The sequence below is a fragment of the Amia ocellicauda genome, chromosome 15, assembly GCF_036373705.1.
Source record: "Amia ocellicauda isolate fAmiCal2 chromosome 15, fAmiCal2.hap1, whole genome shotgun sequence".
In the NCBI taxonomy this organism is placed as follows: domain Eukaryota; kingdom Metazoa; phylum Chordata; class Actinopteri; order Amiiformes; family Amiidae; genus Amia; species Amia ocellicauda.
The window spans coordinates 14,691,204-14,705,916 of NC_089864.1; the positions used below are offsets into that span (position 1 = coordinate 14,691,204).

Below are 14,713 nucleotides of genomic sequence, written 5' to 3' on the forward strand. Positions count from 1 at the left end.
GCACTGAAGTTGGGCGATCAGGCCTGGCTCACAGTTGGCATTCCAGTTCATCCCAAAGGTGTTTGACGGGGTTGAGGTCAGGGCCAGTCAAGTTCTTCCACACCGATCTCGACAAACCATTTCTGTATGGACCTGCTTTGAGCACAGGGTCATTGTCATGCTGAAACAGGAAGGGGCTTCCCCAAGTTGGAAGCACAAAATCGTCTAAAATGTCATTGTATGCTGTAGTGTTAAGATTTCCCTTCAGTGGAACTAAGGGGCCGAGCCTGAACCATGAAAAACAGCCGCAGACCATTATTCCTCTTCCACCACACTGTACAATATGTATGCATTGGGGCAGGTAGTATTCTCCTGGCATTCGCCAAACCAGGGCAGCTCTAGCAGGGCAGAAATTTGACTAACTGACCTGTTGGAAGGTGGTATCCTATGATGGTGCCATGTTGAAAGTCACTGAGCTCTTCAGTACAGCCCATTCTACTGCCGGTGTTTGTCTATGCAGAATGCATGGCTGTGTGCTTGATTTAATACACCTCCCAGCAAAGGGTGTGGCTGAAATAGTTGAATCCACTAATTAGCATGGGCGTCCATATACTTATGGCCATGTTAGTGTATATAGGGGTGCCCTGGTTCCCGCTGGAGAGAAATAGTTGGGAAGGAATTAACTTGTACCTGCAAGATAAACAAATGGCTGCCCCATAGCATGAAACCATTTGATGGATCTACATTGGATCAATTTCATAACTCATTTAGGAAACACATAAAATACCTTGTCAATGGATGTGAGTAGGTGGGTGGCCTCAAATAGTCTCAAATATGAAATGCTTGAAAGAAACTGGTATGGGGCAAGAGTAGAGCAAATGAAACTGAGAAGCAAGATGTGCTTACAACTCTCACAGTTTGTGTAATTCTGGGTGTGTGCACAAGCCTGAAGTGCTGCCGTATGACTGTGTGGTATTGTATGACTTCCTTCTGTGGTCTGTATTTTACTACGCTTATAGGGTTGATTTACTGTTACAATGTTTTAACACTAGAGGGAGCCAAATGCCACACAATGCAGACATGTTTCTCAGGTGTCACAACGCTGCTCCTCCAGATGCATTATGTTGTTCACTGACTTAGTCAACACCCACATTACACACAACCAGATTATGCAATAATGGTTTTTTTTTGGCACAATATTGGAAGTCATCGTTCCTATGCATATCAATGCAGTAAAAATAAATAAATAAATATGATATCTATTGTTCTATTTCTTGCAAGACTGTTTTACGTACTTCTGCACACTATTCGGTGTCCATATAAACCAACACAGTACAGTTTATTTTATGTTTTTATTTGTATTATAAATAAATAATAAATATTTGTAAAAGCATTTACAAATAATAAATAGACAATCATCAATACATCCTTAGCAATATGAACACAATTCAATACACTTTACAAAGCATTATATATCTTTTCCTTAAGAAATACAAATATACACAATATGTGCACACGTCTGTAACAGCTCATGGTTCATCCCATATCATACCAACACTGAGGCAGGTAAATGAGACACTGTGTCCTACACAGGAGACACCAACAGGTAAAGCAATATATATTACTTAAAATATGAAAAATATATTATTAAATAACTTAATCTGTCAATTAAATAAAAAGTGTCTCACTGAAGAATACCTGTACCATTCAATATCTTAGCCTTATGAAAAGATGTTTCTTTTCCAACTAGAGTTTCCCTTTTAAAGCTGGGGCATCACTGTGGCTTGTGCATTACTCAGTCAGTACAGTAATAAACAGGAAGACAGTATAACAGGTTGTTACATTACAAGTGCTTTTGATAGTGGCAAGCTTTCTTAACCAATCGGACAATGGTAACAGTATGCAAAACTCTAATCTTCACTGAAGATTCACTGCTGAATTGCAATACATAATTGGAGGTCATAACAAGTATTGGTATAGACGATTACCCGTCTCACAGAGGGCCGAGCTGAGCAGACCTCTGACTTTCACTTTCGGTTCTGATTGGTCCTTTTGCTCTGTGGTGTATCACTTTTGCGACACTGTTTCTTTTTGTTTCTTTTTCTTCTCTGGATGCATGTAGGTACTGACCCAGTCGACCACTGTTTCCAGCTCTCCGATGGCCTTATACACTCCTTGGATGTCCAGCTGGCGAATGACAACACAGAAGTTTAATAGCAGGTCGTGTTTGGCATGCATCTGTCTCTATCTAGTCCTAATTAAGTCTTCAGAATAAAAAGGAGTACTTGTTGAGGTGTATCAAGCTTACCTCAATAAACGTCTCCTTCATTCTTTTGATCATCCTGCGGTCTTTGGAGGAAACGGTGCTGGGATACAGGCTCAACTGCAAGAGAAGAGGCGTTGTTGGGTTAAGGTACGCCAGTCAACCTTAGATTGTAGATTGAAGGAGACCATGCACCTTATAAAGACGCTTTAAAAAAGAAACCCATCCAAACACATCTGTATACACTGTGTGTTGCTGTAACGCCATCGCCATGGAGTGCATTATGGTCTTATCTCACCAGACCTGCATCAAATATGTATTTTCTGTATTTCCAATTACTTCAAATACTTTTCCAAAATCTTATTTTAAAAATCTTACAATCTCATTTGTACATCACAACAAACTGATGTTTGCAGAAGTTTCTACCTTTCTTTGTGTTGTAGTTAAACTGTTAACAGTATTATGATTAGCACTGACTATATGTGTTGTGTGTGCAAGGTAGATATTTTTCCAGCAGTGCAAGCAGTAGCTCAACTTCGAATAACAAACAAATTGTTGTTTTTGTGTTATTTGACTTTTGGGACACACAGAATACGTTTCTCCCTCTCTCCTTGTTGGGACTGTTGTGTTAATGTTGTGCTACGTTTATGTTATTGTGATGTACAAATAGGGGTATATGTTCAATTACAACCCATTCAGTCAAATACAAATGACTGACAATGGAGAATATCATATACTAGTGAAAAAACATAATTGAAGTGTTTGCAAATACATATCAATACTTTTAACAAAGTATTTTTAAATACAGTCAATTAGTACTTGTCAAACAGGATACAATTTGAATTTTTTTAAATGCAAAATGGAAACAGTATTTTATGTCATTAAAAATGCAGAAATACAAACATGTGATGGTATTTGACTCTCACTGCCTGAATGAAGAGAAATTCATCAAACATTTCAGAAACTACTCATACAGTGTTGTGCCTAGAAACAGATTTCAGGTTGTCTGTTGCTCAGCAGGAGACACAGCTTCTAATATTTTTAAAATGAGAAAATAATGAGCAACCAGAGCCACTATTTGTTTTCACTGACACTTGCATACCAACATCGCATCAGTAGGGAGTGTTACAGTAGATGGTTTATGATCTGCAAGCCTTGTACCCTGTACCACTGAAATCTGTTTAGCTTTTCCTCTGCATAAAATAAAATATCACTGGAGAATATACACACAGATGTTTATTCGTCAGCAGCTACATTATTATGATGATGATGATGATTTTGATTAGGTAAGCATTCTCTGACATTTCAGAAACCGAGAGGATGAAAAATGTGTCCTTATATTCTTTATTGCTGAACCATACTGCATTTACATTGGTTTATAATGTTTTGATGAATCTGCTTCATCTCAACATCTGCAGTTCCAGTGCACTACATTGTCTATGTGTTTGTTTTGTTTAATAATGTGATGTATACTATCCTGTTCAATACCACCAGTTGCTGAACTGCTGAGTTAGATCCCTGATCACTGGGCCAAGGATATAAATAACCACCTGTTTTCAAGTACAATGTATATTGTAATAGTTATGTTGACCATGCAAATCAATATTTTACTATAACTTAACAAATACTTACACAGTGTTCAAAGTCCTTTTTCAACCTGGTCAGGTAATTGAATATGTTTTTATCTGCAATGTCAACCTGTGCTTTCTTGAACACGTCCTTGATGTAGAAATCCAACAGCTCTTTTAACACAGAGCTTCCTTTTGATTTCTGCATGGGAACAAACATCACATTGTAATATCATTGTACACCATTAGCCTCATATAAATATATATCAATACACATATGGGCTAGAAACATAAAAACCTTGACCCAGCAGTGAGTGGCAAATGATGAAGTTGTAACTTGGACATAGTTTAATGTCAATATATATTAAATATATGACCACAAATCTGCAGGCACACACATAAGGTAAGAGTTATCACCCCAAATGGGATGCATGCTTACCTTCACAGACTTCCCAAATTTGGGCAGCAGCTTCTTGTGTTTAATCTCATCCCTCTGCAAGACAAGAGCAGTTTTAAACCTCCAAACACACGCACACAACCGTATGCAAGCATCACAATAGCAGTGCAGTGCTGTTCACTCACCGGGACGCTGCTTTTCAGGCGGCCGGACATCTCAAACAGCTCAGTGAGCATGCTCCTGGGGACGTGCTTCTGCAGGCACTCCCGGGCCCCCAGGCCCCTCTCCTTGGCACCGCAGGGGCCCGAGAGCTGCTGCAGCATCAGCAACAGGAGCGCCGCGGCCGCAGACAGGGCTTTCATCCTGTCTGTTAGTGTGATAAGGGCTTTTGTGGGTGAGGCAGTGTAGCTCTGTGTGCCCTTGCACTGCACATCCACCGATGGTACTAATAGCGCAGCGGAGCGCTTTTATACACCTCAGCCCGCTTTGTGAAAACTCCCCACGCATGACGCGCCGGGGCTCTGCGCTGTTACCGGCAGCCTGCCTGTGAAATCCCAGTCCTGCCTGAGATGCGACCAGCCCCGCAATCTTGTCTGCTTTTCAATGGTATTCGTTACTATGTGGTTGAATCCAGCTGGTGTTTGATTCACTGTGGTTTGCTTTCTAGTGAAAGTGCTTCACACACGGTTTTAAATCGGTGCAGCAAAACTGAGCAGCCGACCGGGCTGTCCCCTCGGAGATGAGAAAAACAAGAGAAAGAAACTTTTCTTATAAAGTACATTTTGTTTAATGAACATTATCAGAGGTTCAGACGAAACGTCACAACTGCATGCACCCACATTCGTTGTTTATATGTGGTATATATGTTATGTGTACAGCAAACAGGTGTGATCAAGTAGAGATATATTAATATTATGTATGCTCTCCTGCGAAATTGCACTTTATCTAGTTTTCGTTGTGCAGCTTGCTTATGCATTGCTAGTACTCGTGTTGTTTATGTCGTCCACCCCCATGTCCCTTCTCCCTGAGCTCTTGACTGACTTCACATCTTGTCTGCAATTATTAGTGCACAGATCTAGGTTATAGGGCTTGTATTAACTGTATATTTTTATTTTGTCATTTGTACTATGCTAGACTTGCACTTTTATGATGCTCTTATGTCTGCTAAGAAATAAATAATAATAAAACAATACTATCTCTCTCTCTCTCTCATATGTATAATTCTTCGCAATTGTCGAAATTTCCTTCATTTTAAAAATAAAATACAAATGTTCACCAAAACCTTAAAACCGAGCTAAAATAGCTGTATATTTGATTTGTATAACAATGTAGTATTATTATTATATATTAATGTCTTATTAATTATTATTAGACAAGTTTTCTCTGACACATTGAAGAAAGCCATGGTGGTGAAGTTTGCATTTTTGTCCTTATAATGTTGCTTAATTACATTGGCATGACCGTTGACTTATTTTTAAAAATGGACTTACAGCTCTGGGAAAAATTGAGACCACTTAACACTGATCTCTTAATTATTTCCAGAGCTGTATATAAAATGAACAACTGCATGTTTATAGGTAATTTGAATCCACATCCATTGCATCTACTGCAGAGACTCATGCAGGACATGGACAAGAGGAGGATTATTGTGTGAGGATGGTATGTATCTATTTTTTGTTTAAAGTCAAAGGATAGTTATTAAATTGGTTTCAATGACTGAGTCAAAGTATATTCACCTCAGGTGGAACCTCCTTAGGCATGTCCTTGTGCCGTGAAGGTTTGACATAATCCTGCAGACAGCAAGTGTGTTAAAGGACATCATTATTATGAGAAAGGAGATATTTCATTTACATTGGATTCGTAATTTAACCTGATCCTGATCTTCTTAAAATGTTTCTCAGATGTCCTGAGGGCGTCAGTCCAGCTCTGGACTGAACGTTTGTGTACTGAACTGATGGATTTATGAAAAGTTTTTGCTGCCAAAACTTTACGTTAATAGAGCTGTTTTGGCAAGTTTCAGATAGCATTGCTCAGCAGTACCTATGTGACTGTACATGGCATCGATATATTAAATAAGCACAATTCAGCACTTCTGGATAAAAATCAGGTCTTCCAGTTTCATAACTCAACTTACATTTCCAAATTCTTATATAATTGCCTTTGTAGGACATTGAAGAAGGTGGCTTTTACAATTAGATATACAACATAGGGTGACTGAGTGGGACGCAAACAACATGCTTTATTAAATCTGCAACTTTCTCAAATGAGGTCAATCAGACAGTTAGATATGACCCAGATTAGAGAAGTGGAAGAATTCTTTCCAGTAAAGCACGACTGCATGTCAACAAAAGCCATTATGCATGAATGTTGCAGTGTATGTACTCAAAAAAGGATTGTAATATGTGTCGTGTACACCTCAAATGTGGCCAGATCCAGACCCTGAGAACTTTCGACTGTTTTTTCTGTTTTGGTTGTGATTGCCTCTGACCTTTCAGTTATTTCATTGAACTCATTATTATTTTTCTTCCCATGCAGGTGATATAAACATGCTTTGAGAATGTTCTATTTATTAATAGCTAAATACCATCGGAACCAGTGTAGTACTAAAACAAATCAGACATAATTTACCATCAGATATTTCAAACCACAGATAAGCTTGTTGGATGCAATGCCTTGTAGGCATCAGGTGTAAGCTGGTGATCATTCAGAAACAAAATATCCAGTGAAGGTTAAGGAACAGATGTAACAGATGATATCTTTAAATATGTATCTGTATGGATAGATAAACAGATTTGGAAAAAAAAGATGAGACGTTGATGTGAACCTCAAAGGAAGTGAGCCTAAAGATGTGACCTTACATGCCTTTTAACTAAATGACTCAACAGCCCCAGATCTGCAGAGATGTGACTCAGATGTGCAGCCAGCGCTGAACTCTCCTTACTGGCTATTTTGACAAAGAAACCCAACCTGTTTAAAGCTGGAAATCATTTCCAAAGACAGTATGTGTTTATTGAGCTAATTTAACTTATTTCCTAGTGGCACTACTTATCTTGATATGAAATTGCCAAAAAGTGCTACATAATAGGGACAGGTTCTTTTTTTGCCGGTGTTGTCACTTTAAGGCGCAGAAAAGGAGGAACGCCATGTTCTGTAGATGTCAGCGTGGATAGTGAAGAGAGTTGCACAATAATTTCAAACCCCACAGGTACAAGGTTATATTTATGTAGTGGTTTGAAAGGCACCTTGTGTGCAGTAGGTTGTAGTGCTGTCTGTGCCCAAACATGAGCATGGCATGGGCCTTATAGTTGAAACTAATTAAAAGAGAAGGCAGGAAGGATGGAAGTTTGGAAGATGGAAGGAAGAAAAAAAACAAAGGAATTTCATTAACATCTTAATTTGGAAAATCTATGTTATTGTCTCATCTGGGCAATCCCCCACCTGACTCACTTTTGCCATGCTTGCTTAACTGTTTACACATTGGTCGGTTCTCCTAAAACCCAACCAGGAACTGTTTATTCAAGACTGTTTGCTGTAAAGGCTATCTCTGTCAGATCACATAACTACTCCATTATTGCCTAGACTTCCACCACACCTCCCGAGTTGTGGACAGACTTCCTGCTTGGGTTTTTTCATAGCCTAGATGTGTAATTTTTCTGTTCTTTCTTCACTCGTGATGCCGCCGTGCTTTGTCATCTCTGGACTTCACACCTTTTGTGTTGTTTTTGGCAGTGCGTGTGATAGGAAGCAGAAAACAGAATGGAATGCATAATTGGATTTTCACTTTCAAGGAATCGGGTTGGATGGATGAGATCATTTGCATGGAAAGTTTTCACAATGAGTTGCGACGTTGAATGCTTGTTATAAAGACAATGCCTGTTTTTGTAAGGCTTTGATACAGAATTGGGTTCTGATTTACAGTAAGCTGGTACAGATACCTATCCTGTTTCAATCATTATGTAACCTTTTTGTTGTTGGTAGTCTCACTCACATTACGGGATTGTTATTGTAATGCATCCTTCTACTTTCTAACAAGTAATCATCTGCATTCTTCTGACAGTCATATTGTCCTTTAATTGAATTTAGTTGGCTTATTTATTTATTTAGTCAATATTATCAGAAAGCAGAGCAAGTGCAATTCCTGTGAAATAATATCACATTGTGCAATGCAGTCTCCATGAAGCAGGGAACTTGTGAAACAATAAATATTCCCTTGTGTGAAATATGATCGGTGTTCATTTTATTTACAGTGTAAAATAGTTAGTGTCATTTCCACTTTGTTTCATTTGTGACTGTTTCTTGAGAAATAATTGATGACTTACAGTATCTCAGAGATCGAGCTACACAATAAGTCTTCTGTGTTTTATAAAACCTAATATATCCTGGAATCACATTTTACTTGCTCAATAATTAGTCAATTGTATTATTCTCATGGTTATGGGATTATATGCAGTATTGTGCAAAAGTATTTACCCACTGTGTGATTTTCTACATTTTTGCACATTTGGTCACATCTTTTTGTGAGTTGTAGTTGTGTGTAGAGGAAATCGGAGAGAAACAGACCTAGTCCAGACCTGAACCCCATTGAGATGTTGTGGCAGGACCTGAAACAAGTTCACGCTCCCCACAAATGTCACTGAGTTGAAGAAGATATGCATGGAGGTGTGGGCCACAATTCCTCCACAGCGCTGAGAGAGACTAATCAAAAACTACAAGATTGCAGTTATTGCTGCTAAAGGTGGTGTAGCCACCAGTTATTGAGTCTAAAGGCTGGTTGCTTTTTCATGTGGGGGCATTGGGTGTTGCATAACCATAATAAATCAATGAAATATGGGTCCTGTTTGATCTAATATTAGGTTTTGGTCACATTGGAAAGAATATGTGTGAACGACAGATCCACATTTTGAGATAAAATTGACTACAGGCATCTGTAGTGACCACTTCACACACAGCACTAACAAATACTGATAATTTCCAGCTGATTGTCCCACTGTGAGGCAAGAAGCAGAGTGAGCAAGTCTTATTTTCATACTCCCAGAGGAAAGGCTTCAGGGAGTGCGAACATTAGGCACGTTTATTGCTTTTTCTGCATTTATAAGTGCGATTACTCAGTGTCCATTCAGAGGCATTGTTCCCCCAAAAATTATGATCATGATTATTATTGTTGTTGTCATAGGATTGTTTTAAGTTTTTGGATGAAGATAATTATCAGTATTTGTTATTTTATTTGTTTTTGCTTCTTCTTGGTTTCTGCTGTTAAAGTTTAACATATAAACTAGTTTTCCTCCCAAAAGTGTACTTTTCTTGGAATACATGGATATATTTATGAATGTATATGTATATTTATCATTATATATATATATATAATTAACACCAACATACAAGTAAACAAGTTATTTAAAATGTTTTATCTCAATATACTGCAGTTTTGTACAAATCCATAAGTTCTTCAAAATGTGCTTTTATTTTATTTTTGTTTTCTTCAATGTGAAACAAAACAACACAAAATGACTGTAATGGTGTAAAACTGCCACTAGAGTGTGGACCATTTCCATCAGACATTTCCTGCAAAAACCTGGATCACTTCAAATCTGTGATCTCTTCCACTTCATGAGGTCCTGTTGTCTGTTAGTATTACTCTTGTATTGGAAGCCCACCATTTAGAAAACAGAGATTATAATTCGTGGTCGTTAGAATGAAGTTTTGATTTAATCCAGCCCTAACTTTACCCTTACTAGTTCAATCTCATTAAAAAAAAGACACACAATTCATTTTAGATAGTGACACATTCTCTGCTCAGGATAGCAGTTGAATTTGATTTAGTTTTGCTTTTGTTACTGGTCTTTCTATTAATTACAGCAGTGCAGACTGTTTAATAAATCCACTACTTGACTAATGGCCAATATTAGAATTACTACCAAATATATGCTACCGTTCAAAAGTTTGGGGTCAAATTTCCTTGTTTGTGAATGTTTTGTCCATTAAAATAACATACAATTGATCAGAAATACAGTGTAGACATTGTTAATGTTGTAAATGACAATTGTAGCTGGAAACGGCTGATTTGTAATGGAATATCTACATAGGCGTACAGAGGCCCATTATCAGCAACCATCAGTCCTGTGATCCAATGGCACGTTGTGTTTGCTAATCCACGTTTATCACTTTAAAAGGCTAATTGATCATTATGAAACCCTTTTGCAATTATGTTAGCACAGCTGAAAACTGTTGTGCTGATTAAAGCAGCAATAATACTGGCCTTCTTTAGACTAGTTGAGTATCTGCAGCATCAACAATTGTGGGTTTGATGACAGGCTCAAAATGGCCAGAAACAGATAACTTTCTTCTGAAACTCGTCAGTCTATACTTGTTCTGAGAAATGAAGGCTATTCCATGTGAGAAATTGCCAAGAAACTGAAGATCTCGTACAACGCTGTGTACTACTCCCTTCACAGAACAGCGCAAACTGGCTCTAACCATAATAGAAAGAGGAGCGGGAGGCCCCGGTGCACAACTGAGCAACAGGACAAATACATTAGAGTGTCTAGTCTGAGAAACAGACGCCTCACAGGTCCTCAACTGGCAGCTTCATTAAATAGTACCTGCAAAACACCAGTCTCAACATCAACAGTGAAGAGGCGACTCCGGGATGCTGGCCTTCTAGGCAGAGATGCAAAGAAAAAGCCATATCTCAGACTGGCCAATAAAAAGAAAAGATTAAGATGGGCATAAGAACACAGACACTGGACAGAAGAAGTTTGGAAAAAAGTGTCATGGACAGACAAAGTTTGAGGTGTTCGGATCACAAAGAAGAACATTCGTGAGACACAGACCAAATGAAAAGATGCTGGAGGAGTGCTTGATGCCATCTGTCAAGCATGGTGGAGGCAATGTGATGGTCTGGGGGTGCTTGGTGGTGGTAAAGTGGGAGATTTGTACAGGGTAAAAGGGATCTTGAAGAAGGAAGGCTATCACTCCATTTTGCAATGCCATGTCATACCCAGTGGACGGCGCTTGATTGGAGCCAATTTCCTCCTACAACAGGACAATGACCCAAAGCACAGCTCCAAACTATGCAAGAACTATTTAGGGAAGAAGCAGTCAGCTGGTGTTCTGTCTATAATGGAGTGGCCAGCACAGTCACCACATCTCAACCCTATTGAGCTGTTTTGGGAGCAGTTTGGCCGTATGGTACGTAAGAAGTGCCCATCAATAAATGTCAAACCTGTCACTTTTAAGTACAAAACAAATCAGTATTGATGCTGAGGATTAAAATGTGTATCCTTAGAAAGAACAGGAGTAGAAATTAACAGTGCCAGGAAGTACTGCTGTAGTTTAAAGACTGCCTAATTTGGAACTGGCAATTAACAATCTTATAACCCATGACACTCGTAACTCTTATCATGGTGTCATATTTACATGAATAAATAGAAAGAAAACTCCAAATACTGTATTGACATCAAATTGTTTATTTAATTAAAACAAATTCTGATCATAATAAGTGACAATAAGGCACATTCCTGAACAAGTGTTCTTTAGCACTATCATCTCCGGTATTTCTAACACAATGTGTACAGTGCATTAAACACTACTTGTGCAAAGCATTGTATTATAAAAGCAATTCAACATTAAGAACAAAATATAATACAGAACAAATAAATACATTTAATTTATATTAAATTAAAACTCTTCAAATAAATTATAACTTAAATAAGTTTTCTTTGTATAAAGATGACACATATAATAGTTTTAATAATGCTTTTACAATGCATTTACTCATGCTTAATACTAAAGCTTCAGGGTTACCTTAAAATATAAAATGTGTTCATATGATAATGTTAAGATTGTTTTTCTTTCTTTCAATGAAGTATAAATAGCGATACCACAGGACAATTCATTAATGACAATTCATTATGAAGAAAAAGCAAGTCCTCTTCTTTACTGAGTTTTCTTTTCTTTGCAGAATCTTGAGAGGTACTCAAAGAGGATGTCAACCTCTCCTATTGCTTTTCTCTGCCCGTTCGTCCCTAGCTGTAAAGAAGGAGATCAAAAGATTACTTAGAGTTAATTCCACCATGATAGCACATTTCATATCATTAAATATAAATAATTAGATAATTGGTTCTTGCAAGGGAAAACTCCTGAAATAATTGTATAATAGTACAGCTGAAAAGTTGAGTGAAACTTTTTGTGACAGCAAACTAAAAACTAAAAATATGAATGCCGAAACTAATCTTGCCACAATTATAGTTAAATGTGTATTTTTCTCTCTCGTAGATGCAGATTAAAGAAAACGTCTCATCCAGACTCAGACGTTTGCGGTGTTAGCTAGTAATCTTATGCAAAGAAACTTTCTGTTGTTACCTTGATGTATTCTTCTTTGAATTTTTGGACATACTGTTGGTTCCTGACATGAGTAACCGCCTAAAAAAAAAAAAAAAAGTTTAGACAAGCAACTAAACACAGAGCTGAACAGATTATATATATATATATATATATATATATATGTACATTCAGTTACTTTGCTTTGTGGTTCCTTTAAATTGGTAAGGATGACACAGCTGTTTTGTAATCAGCTGCTATAATCAATCTAGATAACTTCAGTAGAATAGATGATAAAGATACCTCTAGTAGGGAACCAAAACTATAGAAAAAGGAAATCCTTCACTCAAATACATGAATGCAAACAAATGTGACTCTTCTTGGCTTACTATCTGAAGACCCATTTTGCCAGCCTAGTTCTAATTCCAATATTTAATTGTGGAAGGATTTAATCTCCCTTTCGTGTTATGAGGAGCCGTTAGAATGAGTCCTTACACAGCCTTGCTCTTTCAAGTCCGTACTGATGCGGTGCAGGTCCTGTTTCACCACAGTGAGATGCGGGTACTTCTCCTCTGTGTTCAGCACGTTCCGGAGGTAGAAGTCAATAATATTCACGTGCAGGCAGCAAACGAACAGGTTCTGAAGGGAAAGAAAACCGTCCTTCAAAAAACAGCCGGAAAATACAGAACTTCACAACATGTTAACAACCCGGACATCGCCTCAGCTCTGATCAGACGCGTGTGCGTGTAGTTTTGATCTTATCCATTGTACATACCGTCATATCTGTGTGGTTCTTGGGGAGATTTAGCAGTCTGGTTTCTGTGTCTTTATCGAGCTGCTGTGCCTGTCGAAATAATACATGGAATTCAAATAATCAGGTGAAAGGTATACATACTATTACTGGTACTATATATAAAGGTACAAGAATACAATCTCAAATATCTAATTATATTGCAGTATACATATAATTATTCATATTAATGACATTATAGTCTCTAGTAAATGTCAGTGTCACAATGACACTCACCGCTCTGGCCAGTTCGTTGACGCGCTGCCGGTGCAGAGCGTTGCCCAGTGGGGGGCTCAGGACGACCCCGGCCTTTTGTTTGTGTTTCATGCCGATGCTATGAGCAGAGATGCCACCCAGCAGACAGCAGACGAGTCCAAACACAGCAACAACAGCACACTTCATGATAAGATCAGTGTCTGTCCAGGCAGCAAGAAAAGATTGCAATAATCTGTCAACAGAAGCAAAAAATATTATTAATTTATCTAAAATGACAGTTACAATACACTTGATTTAAAGGTTACAGTGATAAATGTAAGAATACAAGGCAATAACAAGTTAGAAATAACTTCATCGATGGTCAAAAGTAATAAGGAAAATCAGTTCTCACCTGTTAGGCTTGTACTGGTTAGTTACCCCTTTCATAATTTGAACCTGTCTCAGAAAGTATTTATATTCTCAAGGCATGTCCCAGATCTTTCTCACAGCGTCACAGCCGCTTGTGGTCGCCTGTTTCTCTGAAATTACCATGCGTGGAAGGATACCACGCCAACCCCTAAACTGAACTTTTTGGGGTCAGCAAAAGAGCACTGTGCAGCAGACGGTAATGATGTATAAGGATTCAATGGGAAATTTTGCTTTGATTTGCTTTGCAATGCAAATCTATTGGCCTTTGGTCGTACATTATTTGTGTGATGTCATCTCGGTGTCATTGCTAGAACGTTTGTTAAACTACCTTTTCAATAGCCCCCAACCAAACAAAAATACAATAGAATAGTGGAATAGTGGGGTTTCCAAACATACTACTGTCCACACGGAGTAGTTTCCCCCCTCCCCGTAAGCAATTTATTATCTTACTCTTCTCGTAATCTGGAAAGAAGAAAAAAGAAAGTTACCGTGTAAGTTTGCTAAATAGACAATTAGCAAAATTGCATTTCAACACTATAAAATAAATTAGGAGTCCAAGCTAGATAATACGTTTGAGTCCTTGTTAAATGTCTGAGTGAAAACATCCCCTTTAATTGTAAGCTAAACATTGAGCCTTTTTTAAAGAAATAAAAAATGTTTTCTCTCATGAAACTATTTAAAAGAAACCAGTAGTAACAGGATCCTATTATTATTTATATAGACTACAGTAGCATGTGCATCAGTAAATAACCCCACAGGACTCCCTATATGTA

At 38.0% G+C, this 14,713-nt stretch overlaps 2 protein-coding genes across 2 annotated transcripts; both read right to left on the reverse strand.

Annotated features, from left to right (window-relative positions):
* Positions 1-1,379: 1,379 nt before the first annotated feature.
* On the reverse strand, positions 1,380-4,639 carry il26 (interleukin 26). The gene is made up of 5 exons (XM_066723884.1): positions 4,393-4,639; positions 4,250-4,303; positions 3,875-4,012; positions 2,288-2,362; positions 1,380-2,166 (listed from the first exon to the last, which is right to left on the reverse strand). Exons 1-5 carry the CDS (start codon positions 4,567-4,569, stop codon positions 2,047-2,049), a joined length of 564 nt encoding a protein of 187 aa, XP_066579981.1. The 5' UTR covers positions 4,570-4,639; the 3' UTR covers positions 1,380-2,046.
* A 7,018-nt stretch (positions 4,640-11,657) lies between these two features.
* On the reverse strand, positions 11,658-14,104 carry il22 (interleukin 22). The gene is made up of 6 exons (XM_066723856.1): positions 13,924-14,104; positions 13,554-13,764; positions 13,302-13,370; positions 13,022-13,165; positions 12,569-12,628; positions 11,658-12,235 (listed from the first exon to the last, which is right to left on the reverse strand). The coding sequence occupies exons 1-6, from the start codon at positions 13,956-13,958 to the stop codon at positions 12,143-12,145; spliced, it is 612 nt and encodes a 203-aa protein (XP_066579953.1). The 5' UTR covers positions 13,959-14,104; the 3' UTR covers positions 11,658-12,142.
* Positions 14,105-14,713: the final 609 nt, after the last annotated feature.